The sequence below is a fragment of the Muscardinus avellanarius genome (assembly GCF_963383645.1).
Source record: "Muscardinus avellanarius genome assembly, chromosome: 17".
NCBI classification, from domain to species: Eukaryota; Metazoa; Chordata; class Mammalia; order Rodentia; family Gliridae; genus Muscardinus; species Muscardinus avellanarius.
Genome location: NC_137803.1, coordinates 17,452,814 through 17,476,113, shown reverse-complemented (window position 1 = coordinate 17,476,113; position 23,300 = coordinate 17,452,814). Strand labels below are relative to the sequence as shown.

Sequence of the window (23,300 nt, the reverse complement as noted above, 5' to 3'; positions counted from 1 at the left end):
AGCAGCTCTGAAGGCTCTATTGTACTAGTAACTGTTAGTTTCCAAGACTGTAAAAGATATTACAAGATAATTTCTCTTCCAGACGCTGAACCCAAAGTGGAATGAAGAATTTTATTTCAGAGTAAGTTTTTCACTTTTTGGCAATAATTGCTAATTGATACCTACATTGATATATCTTAGTAGATTCAGATGGAGGGAAAACTATAACATCCTTAAAGGTTTCTTTTTAAGATGAGAAATGTTTAGGTAGCTTTATAATATGTCACATATTTTGCAGGGCTATTAGTAGTGGTCACAAAATCTGGACTTTTATTTGGGTATGTTCTAGGGAAGTTTTTTTTTTAAAAAGTTATCCAAATACCGTATTTTAGTTACTCCAACTTTTCTTTTAAAAATAGGATGAAGTATCATTTTAAGCGATAGTTTATTTCTAATTGGGTATGAATTATGAGTTATTTTACAGGGAGTAAAACAGTAATGGAAACATGATTAAAAAGTATTATTCTTGTGTGGTGGCATATTCTTGTAATCCCAGTACTTTGAAGGCTGAGACAGGACCACAGGATTGCAGCTAGCTTCAGCAACTTAGAGAGGCCCTCTGTAACTTAGTAAAACCCTGTTTTAAAATTAAAATAACGGGGCTGGGGATGTAGTTTGGAGGTAGAATGCACTTGGGTTCAATCCCAAGTACCACAAAAATAGAAAGTATTAAACATTATCAATTATGGAGCTGGGGGTATAGCTCAGTGCTAAAGCACTTGTTTAGCATGCTTAAAGTGCTGGGATCTATCTGAGCACCACAAAAAAATAAAAAGCTGGGCATCGTGGCTCACACTTGTAATCCCAGCGCTTGGGATACAGAGACAGGAGGATCACACAGGTTGGAAGCCAGCCTCAGCTACTTAGTGTGAGACCCTGTTTCCAAATAAAGTATAAAATAGGTCTGAGAGTATAGCCTGGAGGTAGAAAAGCCCCTGGGTTCCACCCCCCAGTACCACAAATAAATAAATAAATAAATAAATAAATAAATAAATAAATCTTAATTTTTAAAAAATTATCAGTTGTGCTCCACCTAGCAAGGAAAACTTTTGTAATTGAAATATTTAGTGTGCATTTATGTGTATAATGTAAGATTACTTCTGGAATTTAAATGCCACCAAATGAGGTAAAATTCCCTCTGTCTTTTATATTCACTATATGGAAGGACTGAATTCACTATGTGGAAATGACTGAATTCTGTCAATTAACTGAAATTTCTGCTTAGTGAGTTTTTGTGGTTGTTGTTGCTACTAAAATGTTGGAAATATTATACTGCTTAGTTATTTAATGAGAGAAAGGGATTTTTTTTTCTCCTTAAAATGAAAGTATGTTAATTATCTGGAGAGCTGTGATGTTAAAAAAAACTGCTCCCTTCCAGAAAGCTCCAGATTAGGCCTGCAATTAGTATGAATTCCCAAAGAAGAGCAGAGCCAGCAGATTCATTGCAGTGGGTCCTGCCTTCTCCCTTTCAGTCGCCATAGAATTTTACAGGGTCCACGCTTGGATTGCTGTATCCTGCATCTGTTTTCTGTTATGTTCAGAGCTGAAATATGGCACTGATACCTTAATACTTGGTAGATCCTGTGTTCAGCCCTGACCAGATGTATTTTAAATTACCTCGTGAAGGACTGCACAGCAACTGGGAGCTGGGAGGTGTTACTGGCCCTTAGTTAACTCTCAAATACAGTTTTCTTCTTGGGAAGTTCCAGTGTTTTTCTGTTTTTCTCCTTTGAACCACATTTATGTGGAAAAAAAAAATTTTTTTGAACTGGGGAATGAACCCAGCGGCATTCTACCTCTGAGTTCCACCCCCAGCCCAATTTTTTATTCTTTATTTTGAAACAGGGTCTCACTAAGTCGCAGAGGACCTCACAAGTTACTGAGGTTGACTGGATATCTGCGATCTTCCTGTGTCAGACTCCCCAGTACCGAGATTACAAGTGTGCACCACCACACCCAGCTCCTTTATGTGGATTTAAGTATACACGAAACTTTTTTTCCCCCATAATGAATCTTGACTATAGATTCACGGAAATTCTGTTTTGGTTGGGCTTTGCTTAAAAGACCTTTGTTTAAAAACCCCCTCTATAAATCGTGGTGCCAATTCTATATCAGCCCCTGCTACAGCCGGTGGGTGCATTCACTGGTGACCAGTGCAATGCTTCACACAGCTCATGGTCAGAGTGCAAATGTGCCTGCCCCACTGTGAAGCCACAGGCTAATTAAGGGGCTAGGAGCACAAAACCCAACTCGCTGATGGTTACTTGATCCTAGTAGTAGACTTGGGTCACATCTCTGGCTTTACCATTTACAGCCTTTGTGACCCTAGAAAAGCCATCGAGGCTTCTCACTCTCCCTGGCTTCCTTTCCTCTCACATAGGAGGGAGGAGTCCTTCCTCGATTGGGTTGCTTCCCTGTACATGTGAGGATATGGTACCATGGCTCACATGCTTGGTTGTAAATGATACCTGCATCTGAATGCTGACCCACAGGCCATGTTGGTGAGGTTCTGGTAAACAGAAAGAAACAAAAACCACTGAAAGCTTGGCACCTCTGACATCGACCCCATTGCACTGGAAGCGGGGACAGCTTCCTTTCTGGTTCTATCTGATGCTTCACTGGCTTTGGGCCTGGGCAAGGTCCTTCACCTGCGTGGTCTCAGATCCTTAGGTGCCAAGTTGAAATGATAGACTCCCTCGGTTATCGTGAGGTTTCCAACCAGGTGTTGTTGATATATAACAAGGAACTAGTGCCTAAAAATAAGACCACAATGGTAAATAGCTGCTCTTACTATTTTCTCTGTTATTTTTATTATTGTCAATATTATCAGGGCTAAGAGGGTTTCTCAACAGTAACCTCTGTGAACCTGTGATCTGGGGCTAGAGGCATGAGGAAAGCCTTAAATCAGAAACTCCTTAAAGTTATGTAGACTGGTCCGTTCTTATTCGAGAAATAGAGACAAGGCCCTCATCTTTTTCTGGTATGCCTAAGTATCTGGGGTAGAAAAATAGAGAATAACAGAAAATTTTATTTAGTGGACAGAACATTTCCAGAAAAGTAGGCAAATTGTTCATATGATACCGTTGGGTTGGATACATTAGAAGCCACCGTTCTTTCTGTCCCTTAGTTCATCTTTCACGTAATTTCTGTTCATTTTTAAAATACTATGTATGTCCTGTCTAGGTGAACCCATCTAACCACAGGCTCCTGTTTGAAGTATTTGACGAAAACAGATTGGTGAGTAAGCTCTTGTTAATTGAATTTTGCTTTGTCTCTTAAGCATTGAATGTTCAGAGCAACATCTTCCAACATGCCTAAGGAGAATCCTATTTTTGTTCCACTACTACAGTTCATAATTCTAAGAAATATTTGTATGTTTCTAGGACAGAACATTTATTTGGATGTGGGTGTAATTTTTATTGCTGTTAATATTATTGAAGGTGATTAATAGTGGTCTCAGCCAGAATGCATATGCTCTGGTTTGGGGAATACAGCACAGTAAACAAATCTGTAAAGAGAGCAGCAGGCAGGCAAACAGACCTGTAGTGATTTTTAAATAGAAGCCAGAGTATAATTATTGTGATACATTCAATAGCAAATCTACGGTGATTCTCTCTGGGGAGATAAAAATGTAATTAATAGTATATGCAAGAAAGTGAATCTATACTTAGCAGGTAAAATTAAGCTGTATTTTTAAAAAATGGTACTGCCTCAAGAGAGATTCTTAGAAAGTATCTTTAAAGAATCAAAATTAAGGGCTGAGGTGTAGCTCAGTGTTAGAATACTTGCCTAGCACACACAAGACTCTGGATTCCAAGCAAACATATAAAAAAAAAAAATCAAACATATGCCTAAGGCATGTAATGAATATAAACGAACATTGCATATAGAGCTTGTTATACATATGTATTTATATGGGGCATAACAAAGATTTCATTTTAGAAATGGAATTTTAGAGGCAAATCTGGCTCAAAGCATTTTGCTTTCTTAACTAATTGGAATGTACACATCAGGTACTTATGAGCCAAGTGTTCCCGCTGTGACATGAGACTGCTGGGTTTTGGGTAGGAGTCCTTAAGGTAGCTTAAGATACCGTCAGAGGTGGTATTAAAACTCACGTCAGGCAGGCATGATGGTACACACTTCTAATCCCAGTACTTAAGAGGCTAAGACAAGGATGTCAGGCCTATGGCCAGCCTTTGCAATTTAGCAAGACCCTATTTCCAAATAAAAATAAAACAGGGCTGAGGTGTAGCTCAGAGATGAAATGTCTCTGTGTTCAATCTCCAGTACCACAATAAATAAAATAAATAAATAAATAAATAAATAAATACATAAAACTAAGGGTCAGTGTAGTCATTTACATGCAAGTTAATCTTCCCTGAAACTTAAGAGAAGCTGGTTGGTTAAAAGGAGTGGTCTTAAGCCAGGTGTGGTGTGGTAGTGCACGCCTCTAATCCCAGTACTTGGGAAACTAAGACAGGTAGATTGCAGGTTCAAGACCAGTCTCAGCAAGTCATTAAGACTCTCCAACCTAGCAAAACCTGGATTCAAAATAAAAAGGAACAGGGGCGTACCTCAGAGGTTCAATCTCTAGTATCCAAAACCCCAAACCCCAAAACCAGAGTGGTCCTATGAATATTTAATTATGCAGAAACTCCAGATTTTTTTTAATAGTTTGAGGTTAACAGACTGTATCATTAGAAAGAACCCCAACACACATCATGCAACCAACCACCCTTTCCTTATAGATGAGAGGACCCTCCTTTACAGAATTAAGCACAGGAGTCAGGGCACACACCTGTAGCTCCTTCAGCCTCAGCCTCAGCCCGGCACTGGGCCATAGCCACAATCTTCACCCTCAGGGCAGAATTCAGGAGTGTATTTTATCTGGTATGCTTGGTGTCATTCTCCAAAAGAGAAAACTAGCAGATTCTCTCTACCATCCTATTAAAAATATGGGATCTTGGTGGTTTTGCATTGGGCCAGATCTTTATGCCTGATAATTAGCAGCCCAGAGTAACTAAGTCCCCTTCACTTGGTAAAGTCACTTCTCCACAGAGAGCATGAGAGTCGGTGAGCATGCAGTTTTCGCTCTCCTGTCTCCTGGCCAGCGGGGATGGCGTGGCCTGGCCTTATTGAGGGCAGCATAGCAGAAGTCCCTGCAGACACAGAGGCCTCTGTAGACTGATCCTTATTTTCTGGCATAGCCTGATCCTTATTCTCTCGCTTATTGAGTAAAATATCTTTGAAGATGAAGAAAAGGGTCAAGTTTGAAGAACAACCGCCTCGATTGATGTGCTTATTAGTTCATCATCTACCTTTCTTCTATTAAGAGAAATTTGCTGCTCACTAGGAGTCGTTTTCAATTTTCATCTTCTAAAATAATGAGTGTAGTTGAGATGGCCTTGGCAGGAGCCGAGAACTTTATCTCCAAACCAGAAAGGGCTTCGCATGCAAAGCTTTAAAGAAATCCTGTGTGAATACAACTTGATCTGAAGTATCGTGTTTTATAATATTAATACTTAACTGTGCCCCGGGCTGTCTGCAGTCAGTGTTGCTGGTGGTAGCTTTTTTCTTTGTTGGCTGTTAATCCCGCAGAGACAATACGTGACTATAGTGGTGCTTGGCAGGTCCAGGCATTAAATAAACTGGCTTCTGTGTCTCTCACAGAGGTCATATTTTGGCATATAAAACTCATGCTTATAGAAAACAGGTTTGGATATGTGTAAACACAGGGTTAATTAATCTCCCAACACCCTGGACTCCAGAGCTGTTGACAAAGCCATGCTTTGCAGATTTTAAAATAACTTTTTGTCACTCTTTGCAGCTTGGTATTTTCCCCTCTTTTTTTTTTTAACCCTCTTCTAAATAAGCCTCTCTGTTAAATAAGTAATGTTTCTGGATCATAGAAAATAGTAAGTTTAAAACACTCAGGATATTTCCAAGTTAGCTACAAATCCGCTGACAGATCTTTGACTGCACGCTTTTATTTCTTAGGTCCTTCTTGGCTTCTTGCAAACATAGCAAGATTCCATGTTTATATCCCAACTGTGGCAGTATTGCTGACTCCTCCTGCGGGAGAACGGGCAGCTTCAGGCAGGATTCCTTCTGCATGAAATTTCAGTTACTACAAAACCACATGCATACCCTTCTTCAGTCTTTCTTTCTTTCTTCCTTCCTTCCTTCCTTCCTTCCCTTCTTTCTTTCTTCCCTTCTTTCTCTCTTCTTTCTTTCTTTCTTTTTTTACAAAGTATGGAGATCCTCCTACCTGGCATAGGACAATGTTTTTTTTCCAGCTGGATTCCTTTTCTCTGCACCGTCTGTGTCTGATGGTCATATAACGTGCGAGATCCACGCATAGCCCCTAATAACGGGGGCGGGAGGAAGGTTCAAAGTGCCGAGAGGCAGCCCAGATGCACGACTGCCCCCCGTACATCCCTACTTAGCTATTTTGCTACTTGTAGATCATGGTCTAATCATTTCCCATTAAAGGGACACTACTTTAGGGGGAGGCGTGATTGTATTTATAGTACCTTTTATTAGTTTGCATTCCGTCGTGGTAGTGTAGTGATAGCATAAATAACAGAAACCTAGCATCTGACGCTGGCGACAGTCCCCAAGCCCCCTGGAGCCGGGCCGTATTTTGTCATTCTTCCGTGTGGTGGGGAGGTGGGGACATACCAGTGCGTGCCCGTGTTTAATGCTGGAGCCCCGGGCACTGGTGAGGCAGAGAGTCCCAGGACCCGGTAGCGAGGAGAAAGAAATGCCCTGAGTGAATGAGATGCGATCAGATTCACAGCAGGCTGCTCCAAGTGTGTTTGCTGCGCCTGGGTCAGCTGCCTGAGCTCCTTCCCGCTGGGAGTTTCGAAAGGAACTGCCGCAGCTGGGAAGGTGCTGTTTCAGGCTCATGCTGTTTATTAAAAAAAAAAAAAAAAAAAAAAAAAAAAAAATTGAGCGAGAGGGGGAAACGGCAGTAGGTCCAGAAGCTGGCATTAGGGGGAGCGTGTGGTCATGTGGTCCTGGCCACCCTACCCTCTGTCCCAGCGCCGTTATCCAATCATGCCTGGAATGTCGCTTGCCACTTGGGCTATTTCTGCTATCTGTCGCTCTCGGTGCCGCAGTGCTAACGGTTTGGCAGATGGGACACTTTTTCTTGGAGTCGGTGTGTTTGGTTGTTGACCGCTGGCAGCGCCGGGCTCGTCGTCTTTGTGACTGGCCTGGCCTTCGTCCTCCCGGCCCCCCTGGTCACCATGGCCCATCGGCTTCGGTTTCATTTTGGCTCTGGGCGTAGCAACACAGCCCCCGAGTCCGAGATCCTAGACCAGGAGAAAGAAGACGACGTTTCCATGGTATTCCACACCCTCCCGCGGAGGAGCGGCCCGCACCCTTTTGCTCAGAAAGGACCTGAGGACCGAGGTGGCGGCGGCGGCCTGCAAGAAGGCGTGGGCGCGCTCAAGCGCAGCTCGTCCATGTTCATCCCGCAGCTCCTCACCGGCATCGACGCGCGCCCCACGCGCAGTTCCTCGGTGCAGATCTCCCTGCAGCGCAAAGCTGCCGATGGCGCCACGGATGGGTGCGGGCCACCCGAGGGCCCCGACGACAGGCCCCCGAGCGCCTCGTCCGACCTCGGGGACCAGGCCACCGCCGGCTTGGCCACCAGGGCTTCGTCCCAGGGCAGGTCACAGGAGCCCTCCCTGGGGGACGCCCCCGGGAGCTCCCCTCCGAGGGCAGCCCGGGACCTGGGGCTGCAGGTGAATGGCACCTGCGGCCGTCGCGCCTGGTGCGCAGGCCGGGTGGACGGCGTGGAGGAGGCGCCCCCGGGCCTGCGCATCCAGCACCGCGCCTCCAGCGCCGACGTGCGCCAGGTGCGGCTGCTGCCTTTCGGGCCCGACGGCCAGGCCGCCTCGGAGCCCAGGCGCTGGTCCTTACAGCATGTTCCGGATGCTTCTGGAAACTCTGGGAAGCGGTGCTTCGTCTTCCAGCTGCAGCAGCCCCACCAGGGTGCCCCAGGGCTGGGCGGCGACTTCAATTTTGGCTTCACGGGCACTAAGGGGGACAGGCTGGTGAGGTATCCCCGCATCCGGCTGGAGAGGAGCACCTCGTACCCCACCCAGCCCCGGCCCGGGCAGGGGAGCCCCACGGAAGACCGGGGAGCCCCGGAGACGCCGCCCCGGGCGGGCAGGATGGTTCCTGAGATCCGCAGGACGAACTCCATGGAGAGGACCCCGCAGGGCCCAGGGTGCATGTTTAAGATCAGGCAAGATCAGAACGTCGCCGGGCAGCAGCATGTCAGGATTCTTGTGACTCGGGGACCAGAAGAAACCCCCCCGAATTCCGAGGAGGGACGTGCCAAGAGCCCTGGGCCCCCAGGAGCCGGCGCCCCGGTAAGTCCGCGCGTTTGTTTAAGTGTAGGAGTTGCTCAGAGGGAGGCTTCCAGCTCTGTTATTCTGCAGCATAATTGAAATAAACTTCATCGTCGCTTCCAGAAGTTTCTCTGTTTGGCCACATTCTGGGACAGTGATTTGTGATTCTAGTGTTTGGTAGAGGTTCATGAAACGAGTTAGCTTCTCAGGAAAAAAAAAAAAATTATTTTTCAGGTCCTCAAAGTCCCAAGAGTTCTGTTTTAAAAACCCAAGCAACACATACACATTCCTATTTTGCTTCTGAATAAAAGAATTTTAAAAATTATTTAAAATTAGTCTGCCAAGGGCTCTGGATTCAATCCCCAGTACCAAAATAAAAGTAAACAAATAAATAATAAAATGTATATATTAAGAGAGAGAGAAAGAAAGAAAAGCTAGTTTGCCAAAAAAAAAAAAAGTCATCGTTCCAATGTGTTGATATTGGAAAGCATTTTAAAAGTTGCTCGGGAGTGATCACTTGTGACATTGCCCTTTAAAACTAATGGATTCTGATAAAGGCGAGAGGCCATGGAAAGGACTTGAGTTTCAGCCTCTTAGTAATTCAGTGTGTGTAAAGTTTAATCGGTTCTTCCTAGTGGCCTTTTTTGCTTTTGGGGTCGTGGGTCCTTTATTATATAATTTATTACCCTTGATTTCTGTCCCGTTAGACAATACTGAACAAGTGTAGTTAGTGTCACGGTGGGGACAGTAGGAGATGTGTTTTGAAGCATGTTGGCCAATGGACCGAGGCCCGGGGAGGCCGCGGTGGGGATTCACTAATGGTTGGATAGCAGCGCAGTGCAACTCAACACTGCCCACTTGAGCGTCTAAGCCAAGGATGCTGGATATAGAAGCCTAAGTGCCTCTCTCCAGCTGTGGAAATGGACACCCTGGAGGAGATTCCGGCTTTCCTAAGAGCGTGTTTCTGCTCCCTCCCTTTCAGTGAAATGGAGTAGAGAGACAGCTATGGACTCCACCAGGCAGATGATGAGTCTGCAGCTTTCAGACCCGAGCGAGAGATGAAAAGTTTAAACGGTGAAGTTTCTTTTCACCAGTAACCACCAGCCAGTTGTTTTTTTTTTTCCCCCCCCTCAAAGAACTTTGTGTTTTGAATTGGGCATTTCTTTGTCCAAGCCTCCTGTGATTACCGGTTTTAGAATATGATTATCGAATGTCTAAGGGACTTTTTTTTTATTACACACGCGAAGTGTCCATCCAAATTGGGTGCCCGAGTATTCCCCTAGAATTGTACAATCCGTTTTTGCTTGTGTTCAGAAGTTTCTTTTTGTGAGTCAAGTGAATTCCATCATGGATTTTCACCATTTTGAAGGTATAATCAGATGCTAAATGCAAACATATATTTTGTCTTCTTCTGTAAGTCCTTTGTGGTATCTCAGAACCTTTTAAGCTGGGCGTGGTGGTGCACACTTTTAATTCCAGTATTTGGGAGGTTGAGACAGGAGGATTGCAGTTGAAGCCACTCTCGGCTACTTAGTGAGACCCTGTTTCAAAAATAAAGAATAAAAAGTAGGGCTGGGGGTATAATTCAGAGGTCAAATGCCCTGGAGTTCAATCCCCTATACCACACACATACCAAAAAAAAAAAAAAAAAAAAAAAAAAAAACCCACTCTTTTATTAGGAAATAAATAAGTCTTGATCTTTGTTTTGATCTGAAATCATTCCACTTATTGTACAATACAATACATATTAGTAGACTTTTAAGGGTATAGTAGCCTTTTACCTGCTCCAAGAAATTACCATTATGACAGTTACAGGTTATTGTTCAGGAATACAATTCAGTTGCTGAACTTGGACCACCTACCGAATGCAGATGTAAAAACATGCATATCCTGAATTTTTCATAACTATTCAGTTACTATACTGACCACTTACTTAAATCACTTTGCAGTTTAGATGCTGAGGGCAGATGTATTTATATTATTAAAATCTAATTTGTTAGCAGGCTAGGCAGTAGACACCTATAACCCCAGGTCCTCTGTAATCCTCGCCACTAGGGAGGCTGAGGCAAGATGACTTAAGTTTGAGACCAGCCTCAGCAACTTAGTGAGAACACGTCTCGAGAGAAAAATGAAAAAGGGCTGGAGATGTCGCTCAGTGGTGAGATCCTCCTAGGTTTAGCTCCAGTACTGCGAAACGAAACAAAACAAAAATACTCACTTTGTATAGAGTTCCTAATATAATTTCAAGACACCAAATCCAATATACTAAATCTATTGTGTATCTGTCTTACAAGGGCTCTTCTAACTTGTATGAATTATAATAGTGGAAACAAATTTCCACCAATTTGGAAATCTAAATTCGGGAATAAAGAGCTCGCTTAGGAAATAAATCGTATCTAGTGAACCATTTTCATATGTATGTATTTTGGTATGCGTACATAAATTAGTAAGTGGTTGGCAAGCTGGTTTTGTCTTAAGCAAAAGCTTTTCCTTTAAAAACAATAAGAAGACTGGCCTCATAACAAAGTGCCTGTTCCATTCAGCAACTCTGTTCATGTTTCCTATGGACCAGGGTGTTAAGTGGAGGTAGCAGCTGCTACAGCCTTATTTATCTCAAAGGAAAACATCCACTCGGGCGTCTGTAGTCTAGCTGCCACCAGACCTTTCTGGCGTTTCAAATATCTACTGCATCAGTCAGAGGGCATTTCATTATTAAGTTTATAGGAAAAATAACTAAATCAGCTACAGTCTAGTCTCTGCCTCCCAAACATAACTAAATCTAAAATGCAACCTGACTCCAAATAATGTTAACCAGCTAGATTCTTAGACAAACGACAGGGGACCCCCCTGTGATGGTAGGTTCCCATTGGGTCCAGCCATCATCGGTAAAGCATTGGTTCTTATTGACATCAGTTATAATCAGCCAACTTGTCTCAGAGGTCTTAGATTTTATCTGTTCAATCTGTAGCATTTCTAGTACCCATTTAATTTTTTTAGTACTCATTTAATGAATAACTTAGTTGTCTTAAAATGTTCAGGGATTATTGGTTTGGTGATGTATCTCCTTAACAGCATTAAAATTATCCTGAGGAAATTGTGTCAACCTTTACCAGCACCTGTGCCCCCTTTGAACATTGTTTTACATAATAACTACTCAGCTCTATATTTTCACAAGCGTGGAGAGCCAGTGCTCTAATCCCATTAATGTTATTAAGTTTTTGAGATCTACTGTATTATAGCATTACTTAGGCTAGTTACTTGAAAAGTTTTAGGGACTGTCATGATTTCCTCTCTGACATAAGAGTTTGCAACCCAAATAGAAGAAGGAAGGTCCACATCACACCAAACTGCCTACCCTCATATGAAGGGAGTATCCTTCTTTTCCTCCCTTTCTGGGCTCTCTGAATTTTTCCATGTCCTCAGTAGACATACATTTCGCAGAATAGTGTGGTAATCTTTTGTGAATAAAAATTTCATTTTACTGGACAACAGTTCTGTGTGTCCAGTAAACTTCTGTGAATATCTAAATTGTTGTTATTTTGTGATATAGAGATTGAACCCAGTGGAATTCTACCTCTGAGCTATACTCTAGCTTTTTGAAATTTTTTTGTTTTGACACATGGTCTCATTAGATTGCTGAGAGTCTTGTTATGTTGTTGAGGCTGTCCTCAAACCTGTGGTGCTCCTGTATCAGCTGGGATTACAGGGATGCACCACCACACCTGGCTTCAAATTACTTTTATTGGGGGAAAATTTAGTCTGAGTTATTTTCTGGAGAAAATGTTTTTAATATACAAAAAAATACATTACTATTAGTGAGTGTTTCTATTTTTACTGTAAAACAACTCTATGAGTAACAAATGTATTAACCATCCCTTTATTTAAAGACACAGCAGCAATGTTGTAATGGATAAAAGAGGGGATTGTTATACCTCTTCTTGTCTTGATTTCTGATGTCATAACTTTCCCCCATCTCTTCTTGAATATAATAATGATCTTTCTTCATGTGGTCATTTATGAAAATAATCTAGCAGATGACTTAAAATTTCAGTTGTTTTCAGGGATGGTTTGAAAAGCTGTGAAGGCCCTGCACAGGGTTGGTCCTGCGAAGTGTTTGTCAGATCAAACACAAAACTCTGACAGCAACAGCTCATGTGTTAGCAGTCCACTGTTTGAAGAATGCTTTCTGTTGTTTTCCCTTTTGGTGTGTGTGAGTGTCTCATTGTGGAGACAGCATCTCACCTACCTTCCAACCGTCACATGAAGTGATGCTACTTCTCTGTTTCAGATGGGATGATGTGATATTTTCATCAGACATGATAGCATATGTGTATATTATAGCATACTGTATGGGTATGAGGGAGGCGCGCGCGCGCGCGCGCACACACACACACACACACACACACACACACACACAGAAGTATCTTTGTACTGTTGAAAAGCATACATTCAACCAGTGATCGGTTTTAACGCTTTTTGTGATGTGAGATTTTTGCTGAAAAGTTTAGAGTCAATACCACTTGGTTCCTGGCAACGCTGGCCTAATGGATGGAGGAGGTGCTTGCAAAAGGACCTCAGCCAGTTCTTGGCTTTGGGAACCAAGGTAGGTAGACTCCATCTTCAGCCTGTTTTCTTCATCTGTACAAATAAGGGTACAAATGTCTGTTTTTTACACACAGAAGTACAGCTTCTATGTTGCTAGTTAGGCTTAAATAAAGCAAGGGCACCTAATTGATGAGCCAAGTAGACAAATCCTTCCCCTTTGAAGGTGGTTAGGTTCACTGTGAACCCTCAGTTTTTAAGCCCTGTGGTGTGAAACACAAGGGCAACACACACTTGGGGTACACCTGCATATGTCGACTTCAGCCATTACCTTTGAGACCCTTTCTGCGATCAGCAGTTCTTCTCCTTTTGTCCCCTAACACTACCCTGTGATGATACTTCCTAAAAAGTATTGTTTTGTGAGCTACCCATGGTTGTAAAGGACCACTGATTATATTTGCAATGTTAATTTTCTAAAATCTTAACATTTGGGCTGCATTCCCTACATCTAGTTACTCTGTCATTTTGCTCTAAAGGATTTTTAGTGGTCGAGTGCACTTGTACTCCGTAGAGGATTTGGGAAAGCAATGTAACATTATCCGTATGAATTTCCCACATTGTGTAACTTAAAAACAAGGGAGGTATTCGGGGAATATGCCATATCAGATATTGCCTTTCAGAGGGGTCATAAATGTGCAGCTGCTTTTCTTGGCCAAGCCTGGAGGCAGAATTCCTAGTCATTGAAATAAATCTTGAGTTTTATAATTCATAGTAGCAAGAAATTTGCTATCTGTATGTAGCAGCTAAGAAGACCAGAAGAAATGAATTCCATTTAAGAATTATCTTAAAAAGTTCATAAATGTTGAATATTTGTGCCTAGTAGATGGATATTTTTTGTGTAGTTAAGCCTCATTCAAGCGATTAGTAATGCCATTACCTTTGAGACCCTTTCTGCCTCATTAGTAATGCCTTTTCTGCAACTTACAATGCCCAAGCAGATTTTAAAAATAAAAATAACTACATATTATTGTTGCCCAAAGAGATTAGTTATCCCAGTTATATTTTTCCCCTTTGAACTCTTAATTATACTACCAAGACATTTGCAATGGGGAAAAAAATGAAATCATAGATGGAGTTGAAAGTGTTGGTTCAGTGCGTAGATACCAGAACATCTAAGTTTCCCTTCTCGGTGCCAGGAGGAGCTTGGAAAACCCAATCCAGAATTACCTAGTGATTATTCAGAGGTTTAGTCTCCTGTCTGCAATCTTCTAGCTAATGTAGAGCAAGCTGCCTTGTATACTTCCTGCACGAGCGAGAACAGAAAACAGAGTCCCCAGGTATGTGTGACCTTCCCCATCCTGAAAAGTAAAAAGGCCCCAAAGGACAGAGCGCAGAAAATACTAGCAAAAGTGGGTGTTGGAAAACGTCTGCGAATTTCTGGGCCAGAGGAGATTACTGAAAGGTTTTTAGAAACGGCCTTGAATCAGTGTGTGTCATGAGTGGTAACGATTTCAGTGGAATTCCTCTCTTCTTGGTGTTTTTTTTCTTGATGGTTTCGTCTTTTGTGTTTCCCTTTGTGTTTTGCTTGGGACAAACCGTGACACAGAGAAGAGTAAGTAAAGATGTGGGGCAGGTGGCTTCATGTGCATGGGACTGGAAGTCAGGCCCGCACGTCTTGTCTAGTTTTGTGCTATGTCCTAGATGTGAATTGTTTCTGGACATCACTGTGGTGGGTTTTTGTGGTTGTTGCTGTTTTTGGTTTTTGGTGCCCCCCCCCACTACTGGGGATGGAACCAGGGGCATTCTACCTCCGACTACACCCCAGTCCTATTTTTTATTCTTTATTTTGAAACAAGTTCTCACTGAGTTGCAAAGGGCCTCAGTAAGTAGTTGAGGCTGTCCACGAACCTCGATCCTCCTGTCTCAGCCTTCCGAATGCTGGGATGACAAGCGTGTGCCACCATGCCCGGCTCTGGGCATTACTGTGTTTTAACGGGAAGTGAAGTTCTCCAGATGGAAGATGGAGTAGATTGAATTTTAAGAAACCAGCTTTTTAGATCTGGATGATTTTAGAACTGTGCCCTGAGTCTCCTCTTCTGATACCTGAGTCAAGAGTTGAAATCTTTCCAGGAAGGAATAGGTCATGAAACAAAAGTATCTTAAATTGAGTGGGAAGGGAACTTGCTTTCTTTGGTTTGACAATTGTTGCTACATTTCAGAATTCAGCTACTTTCTATCAGTTTCTTAAGTGCCTGTCCAATTTACCTAGTTGTTGACACCACTCAGGGTTGATTATTGTTTTTGTTTTTGGTACTGAAGATGGAACCCAGGGCCTTTCTATCTCTGGACTACATTCCCAGACCTATCTTATATTTTATTTGGAAACAGGGTCTCACTAATTTGCCAAGAGCCTCACTAAGTAGCTGAGGCTGGCTTTGAACCTGTGCAATCCTCCTGTCTCAGCCTCCCAAGTACTGGGATTACACGTGTGTACCACCACACCTGGCTTCAGGATTTGTTTTAATGTTAAATATTGTGCCATATACTCAGTGAGCAGAATAGAGGAAATTCCCCGGTGTGGCAGGAGACCAGTTTCTTCCAGGTAGATAGATCTGCCTTTTGCAGGTTCCTAGAGTTCACACAGCCAGTTCTTAATAGGTTACAGTGAGCCCATTGGCTTTTTTAAAGCTCAGAGCTTTGAGGTATCTGCTTGCAATCTAAGGTAGCCTTCATTATTTCGATTACTTTTTACTCGGGGCTCCTGAGGTGTTAATAAGCACAGAAGTATTTGATGATTCAAGTAGTTCCTGAGACGTTTGCAGTGTTGTTACTTTTTTACTGTCTGTGGAGCCATAGGTAACTGTAGACTTTTAAAGTAGATGTAAAGGCTCCTGTGTCATACCTCGCCCATTTCCTTGAGAGACTTAAGCATAGACTGTGAGCTTTTTTCATATTATTTAAAAGTGCAAGACCAGCTATCTATTTACCCCTTGAAGGAAGGAACAAACTGCTTTGGTCCAGTTTTTTGTTGTTGTTGTTTCTTTTTTTATTTTATGCCGTACCCAGGATAGAACCCAGGGGCATTCTACCTCCAAGCTGCACCCCCCCCCCCAGTCCTATTTTTTATTCTTTATTTTGAAACAAGGTCTCACTAAGTTTCAGAGGGCCTCACTAAGTAGCTGAGGCTGGCACTGAACCCACAGCCCTCCTGTCTCAGCTTCCCAAGTACTAGGATTACAAACATGCACCACCATGCCTGGCTTTTGTTCTGGATTTTTATAACTAAATTGAGTACAAATTTTGAGACGGAACAGAAACACTGAAACATAGATATTAAGCTCCAACCAGAAAACCTGGCACTTCTTCAAACCTGGGAGTTCTTCAAGTTAGGAGCTAGATTGCAGAACCAACCTCTTAACTGCCATAAGGAATTTCACCTTAGTTGAACACAGTATGTTAACAACAGGACCCTGGGATTCTTTTTACCTACCCTGTAAGTTAAAATAGCTTCAGCATACTATCTGTTCTATATGCCCTTACTGGTTGTGCCTTTATACTTGATTAAAGAGATACTAATTTAAAAAAAAAATAGCCGTCGACCTTTTAATGTAGTTTCAGTATTTCATTTGACCTCATGTCAATAGAAACCATGCGTGTGTGTGTGTGTGTGTGTGTGTGTGTGTGTGTGTGTACGTTTGCGTGTCACTTGGAATGGAACCCAGGGGCATTCAACCTCTGAGGTGCACCCCCAGCCCTATTTTTTATTCTTTATTTTGAAACAGTGTCTCACTGACTTACAAAGGACCTCACTAGGAGCTGAGGCTGTCTGCAAACTGTGATCCTCCTGTCTCAGCCTCCCAAATGCTGGGATTACAAGCGTGCGCCACCACGCCAGCCAAAACCATGCTTTTTAAAATCCCCAACCCATGCTGTACCCATCGGCATGTATATCAGGGTGCTGAAGCTGAGGGCACAGTGTGCCTGTGCCTGCCTGCACCCGCCTCCCCTCTATGGAGCACAAGGTGCCCTTGCCTTCTTGTATCAGAGTGTATTTCGACAGCTAACATGTACAGGGATGTTCTATTTCCTATTCACAAGCTTACAGAGTTGAATTACTTTAGACATCATTATGCAGTCCAGTTTTTTTTTTACTTGAAAGATGAAGAAACAGGAAGGTTTACTTGTACAGTGATAGGGAATATTCTTTTTTATATCTCAAGAGTCCAATAATTATTTTTATAATGGTTGCATGTGAAGCTCTTCCCTTCGTGATGCCACAGATGCAAGCACTGGAGAGCCTGGTTTGTAGAGCAGACAGGCCAGCCGAGCTTGGGAGGCCCACCCAGCAGAAGCTTGCACTCCCCAGAGCAGGCGCTGGCAAGCCCGTCGCTTGACGCAGACAGCGGGCGGCAGATTGCTGGCATCCGGGCCAGCCAGAGGGACAGGAGTCATGTCATGCAGCAGCAAGGTTGGAACTGCACCCTAAAGGATAACAGGGTTTGTCTCCGTAGGTAAGTGAGAAGCCTTGACGGGGAACTGAAAGGAACAGGAACTGCCAAGGATATAGGGACTCTATTGGCCCAAGAATTACCTTGTTCACAATTATGAGGTATCACCAAACCATTTTATTTATTTATTTATTTATTTATTTATTTATTTATTTATTACTATAATTCTTTTTTTGGTGGTACTGAGGGTGGAACCCAGGGACTTTCTCCCTCCGGGCTATACTCCCAGACCTATTTTATATTTTATTTGGAAACAGGGTCTCACTAAGTTGCTGAGAGCCTCACTCAGTAGCTGAGGCTGGCTTCGAACCTGTGCGATCCTCCTGTCTCAGCCTCCGAAGTGCAGGGATTAGAAGTGTGCACCACCACGCCCGGAAAACCATTTTTATTTTTTATTCTATTTTTTTTTTTTTTTTGTGTGTGTGTGTGTGTGTGTGTGTGTGTGTGTGTGTTACTGGGGATTGAACCCAGGGGCGTTCTATCTCTGAGCTGTACCTCCAGCCCTATTTTATTTTTTATTTTGAAACAGGATCTCTCTGGGTTGATGAGAATCTCACTACTTTCTGAGGCTGTCCTTGAACCCATGATCTTCCTGTCTCAGCCTCCCAATTACTGGGCTTACAGGCATGCACCACCACACCCAGATACATCAAATAATTTTTAAATGTGAACTTTTGCTGAAGAATGTGGGGGTATAGGTGTCAGGAGGAACGATTCTTCATCTCTTCCATCTTGGGTTTGGATGGATTCCTCCCTTGCCCTTTGCCCTCCTTGGGGCCATTCTTTGTTTACTTGGGCTGAGCAGCCTGAGACACCGAGGTTCCGTCCTTGCTGTTGGATAGTATAGCCGGTAGCTGTCACTTTCATGTCATGGACCATAGGGTTGTAACTCAGAGACAAGCAAGCTTTTTTGTGGGAGTGACCCTATTAACTATTTATCTATGTAGAGGAGAACTGATCCTGGAGAACTCAAGAAATGAATGTTCTAAATACTACCCTGCATTTCTTTTTGTTTATAATGATATTTATGGAAGCAAATGACAAATCTTTACCCAACATTATAAAATGGGGTATGTTGTCTTAATTATATAGTATGTACATTTAGATATTATATGCTTTTAGGGTGTGTGTGTGTGTGTGTGTGTGTGCGTGTTGCTAGGAATTGAACTCAGGGTCATTCTCTCTCTCAGCCGTGCTCCCAGTCGTATTTTATTTTTCATTTAAAAACAGGATCTCTCTAATTTCCGAAGGGCCTCACTAAATGCTGAGACTCTCTGCAGACCTGAGATCCTCCTGCCTCAGTCTCCCAAGTACTGGGATTACAGGTGTGTACCCCTACTCCCAGCTGCATTTAGATTTAACAAAAGAAAAAACTCACATTTTACCATAATATAAATTTAATTATATGGACTGAAAGGATGGAAAAAGTTTAATATATAATATATAATAGAATAGTAGAATATAAATATTAAATATTTATATAATATAAACAATATTATAAACTTTTTATAATAAAGTTTATAATATAACATTCATAAGGACTGAAAAAGTTTACATTGTTTAGATCTACCATCTAAACCAAGCACTGAAGTTCAAGATAAAAATCAAATAATTTTATAAAGAATCTTCTATATCTGAAAGTAAGAAGCATAAGAGAATTATCAGATCTGTAAAGGACAATAAAGCAGAAAAGAAGCAGAAAAAATAATTACAAAGACAAATGGAACAGGGTGAGCCATAGAAAAGTATTAGGTTTCTGAACCATGAAAAAGAAAACCAGAAGGAAAGCCACAGTTGTTTTTCTCAATGTGTTAATGTGAGTTTATGGTATCTTCTCAGTCCCCTAATTCTACGTGTTTATTTTTGCCAGCCAGTTCCTTTCTCTGCAGGACACGGCCTAGTACATGCTGGAACGGTGCTGGGCATCTCCCGGCCGGGCTCTCCCACCACTGCACTGGGGAGTAAATGTGTGTCAGGGAATCACACAAAGGGGGTGAGCAACAAAGGCAGAAAAATCCAGCTTGAAACTGTAGCACTTTGTACCTTTTCTGCTATACAGATAAACATAATACACAACATGGAGAATTTGAGATTAAAAACTGTATGCTAGAATTGCCAGGGGCAGTATTTGTGGGTGTGACTTCGGAAAGGTTTTTAATCTTAATTTAAGGATGTGATGTGAGAGCTACAGGGTCAAAAATTATGTCTAAAGTTGTTGTTGTTGTTGCTGTTGTTGTTGTTGTTGTTGTTGTTTTGTGGTGCTGGGGGTGGAACCCAGGGGCTTTCTACCTCCGGACTACACTCCCAGACCTGTTTTATACTTTATTTGGAAACAGGGTCTCACTAAGTTGCTGAGAGCCTCACTAAGTAGCTGAGGCTGGCTTTTAACCTGCACGATCCTCCTGTCTCAGCCTCCCAAGCGCGGGGATTACAAGCGTGCGCCACCACGCCGGGCAGAAGTCTAAAGTTTTTGTCTCAAAAGGTTGGAGTAAATGGAGACGAAGTTACAAACCAGGCAGAATCCTTCATTAAAAGATTTTTAGTCTCTGCTTTGAAGGTAGCTCCTCTGCCCATGGAGCAGATTGATGTAAAGAAATGTTTTGAGAAGTGTCAGCCACTTTTCGAATAGTTTGAGGACTGTGCAGTTACATAGAGGTCTAAGTGGTTAGACCTTCTGAAAAGTGAATGCATAGACGTGTCACCCAGAATTTTTAAATTTGAATTTTTTATTCTAGCCATTGAGTATATATGGACTAAGTCAATTGGTTGTTTTATAACACTCGGAGCTTTTACTCCCCAGAGTGGGGGTGCAAGCAAGCCTGTCACTTGACACAGACGGCAGGCAGCAGATTGCTGGCACATGGGCCTCGTGTCACTAGAATATGCTTTCTAATCAATCAATCAGTTGATCTATTGATTGATTGAGGTACTGGTTGAACCCAGGGTATTCTACCTCTGAGCGATACCCCAGCTTTGTTTCATTTTTTTTTTTTATTTTGAAACAGTCTCACTGAGTTGTGGAGGGCTTTACTAAGTTGCTGAGGCTGGCCTCAAACCCACAATCCTCCTCTCCAGTACTGGGATTGCAGGCATATGCTACCACACCTGGGCTAGGAGTGAATTATTTTCCTATGAAAAGAGGAGTTGTGCAGAAATGAGACAGAGACAGACAGACAAGACAGACAGATACTGAGGCGACTTCAGGTGGCCCATTGCCTTTGGTCGGTATCTACACTCAGGGAACCTCTGATCTAACACAAGAGCTCTGAGCAGAGCTAGAAACCAGTATTGGCCTAGTGGGTAGAACCCAGTGTGGACCGAAGCAAGGGGCCATGGCATGGAAGGCATCCAGTAAGTTCTGTGACTCACTGGAAACCAGAAATGGGTGTGACTGAGCCAGCTTGAAAAAAGAGCCACAGAAGCCAGGTGTGTCTGTACACGCTTGTAATCCCAGCATTTGGGAGGTCAAGACAGGAGGATCGTGGTTCACGGACAGCCTCAGCTACTTAGTGAGGTTCTTCGCAACTCAGTTAGACCTTGTTTCAATATAAGAATGGAAAATAGGTTTGGGGGTGTAGGGGGTGTAGCTCAGAGATAGAATGCCCCTGGATTCCATCCGTAGTACTAAAAAAAAAGGCCATAGAAAGAAAAAACACACAAAAATTATTCTGAGAGAGGAAAGTTCATAGTTGCTTAATCTAGCAAAACACCTCTTAGGTTCTTTTTCTAATCTAGTACTAACAAGAGTGTGTGTGTGTGGTGTGTGTGTGTGTTACTAGGGATGGTGGAATCCAGGGGATTTTTACTTATATTCTATAGTCCCAGACATATTTTATATTTTATTTGGAAACAGGGTCTCACTAAGTTGTTGAGAGCCTCATTAAGTAGCTGAGGCTGGCTGCAGAACCTGTACGATCGCCTTGTTTCAGCCTCCCAAGTACTGGGATTATAAGTGTGGGCCACCACGCCTGGCTACTAACAAGGAATTAATTCTTTCTTTCTTTCTTTCTTTCTTTCTTTCTTTCTTTCTTTCTTTCTTTCTTTCTTTCTTTCTTTTGAAAGAAGGCTATTGTGTGTGTGTGTGTGTGTGTTTAAGTGAAAAACAGAAAAATGTATAATCACACTCTTTCCCCCACTTGCTACTATCTTTGGACTAAAGGGCTGCTCTAATCTGAGAAGCTCAGAAGACAGTGAAGCACATATATAATCCTGCACCCAGTGTCTGTCCTGGTAGCAAAGCAGAGAAAGCCCGGATGGCTCTAAGTGTTGATTATCTCTGTTTCAGTGCCTGCATTATGTTGGAATATTTTGGGTACCAGGGTGAATGAGAAAGCCCTGTGATTCTGACTCATGCAATGATAATATTTACTTAAACCTTTCCTAAAACCCCCTCTTGGGCTGGGGGAGCTCAGTGTGGAGACCTTGCTTAGTAGGTACAAGGCCTTGGCTTCCACCCAACACAGGAGGGAAAAAAAACAACTTTCTCACTGATGGAATTTTTTCTTCATTATTGAGGATGGAATCCAGGGGCATTTTACCTCCTAGCTACACCCCAGCCCTATTTTTAATTCTTTATTTTAAAACAGGGTCTCACTGAGTTGCAGAGGGCCTCACTAAGTAGCTGAGGCTGTCCGTGAACCGCGATCCTCTTGTGTCAGCCTCCCAAATGCTGGGATTACAAGCGTGTGCCATCATGCCCAACTCTGATAGAATTTTTTTTGCTGCTTGAATAAATGGGTAGAACTCCCTCAGGTGGGCCCCGTGGAGAGGATAAGAGAGCTTTGAGAAGTTTTTGTAGATAAGGTGGTAAACATTTGTTAAAAGCATTCCGGAGTTCCTATCGCTTGCCAGGTACCTTCCTAAATTCTGGGCACACAATTATAAACAACCAAACCTCTGCCCTTGTGCAACTTGCATTGCTGCTGGCCAGGAGACCGAGGAGCAGAGTAAAGTTGTGAAGACTAATGCCGGGCATGGTGGCCCAAAGCCTATAATCCTAGCACCTGGGAGGCTGAGACAGGAGGATTGCAAGTTCAAAGTCAGCCTCAGCAATTTGGTGAGACCATCAGGGAGACTCTGTTTCCAAATAAAAAATAAAATAGAGTGAAGGTTAGAGCTTGAAGGTAGAATGCCCCTGGGTCCAATTCCCAGCACTGTGAGTGTGCGTGCGGACACACACACACACACACACACACACACACACACACACACACAATTAGCATGTAAGAATATGATGAGGATCACAGGGATAGCAGAGGAGGGGATATGGAGCGGGCCAGGGTGGGGTTACATGGGCAGTCACCACCAGCCTCCTTGAGACAGGACTAGTGAGGGCAAGGTTCTTGCATGCTCAGAGTGACTCAGGAGTAGGAGGGACCTCTACCATGTGCTGGGTGGAAGTGGGTGAGCTGAGATGGGAGGCAGAACTCATGATGCCAGAGTGGCCCCCAGATTAGAGAGGCCTTTGAGCACGCTGGTCTACAAGGCCACAGGAGGAGTGAGCCGAGGCGGGACAAGCCACACAGGCCACAGCACTGATTTGCCTTCAGTCCTGGAGCGCGCTCCTGGCCTGTGCTCTGCGCCCCCCGCCCCACCAGGGATGGTTATCGTTTCTCTCCAGGGGTTGTCTCACCTTGATACTTAGCCTGTCATTTTCACGTTGCATTGGCTAGAAAATGGGAAACCTTTTATGCTCCTTAAGGGAGTGTTACTTGAAGACGCTTTCGGCTGCCTGTGTCTTGCCAGGACGTGGGTGGATGTATTTTTTGCAGTTTTGCACCAGAGAAGTCGGCTTCTGATTTGCAGATCACATTTATTATAAGGCATATTGTCCATTGATGAATAA

The 23,300-nt window shown here is 43.0% G+C and overlaps 1 protein-coding gene across 3 annotated transcripts in view; it reads left to right on the top strand.

Moving 5' to 3' along the window:
• The window catches only part of NEDD4L (NEDD4 like E3 ubiquitin protein ligase), a gene marked incomplete at both ends in the record, with an annotated part of 377,821 nt that overhangs the window by 214,436 nt on the left and 140,085 nt on the right, over positions 1–23,300 (top strand). For all 3 annotated transcript variants that reach the window (XM_080714805.1, XM_080714804.1, XM_080714803.1), the window contains 2 exons: positions 83–121; positions 3,223–3,276. In XM_080714805.1, coding sequence (XP_080570931.1) covers positions 83–121; positions 3,223–3,276 — 93 coding nt within the window. The remainder of the gene's footprint in view (positions 1–82; positions 122–3,222; positions 3,277–23,300) is intronic.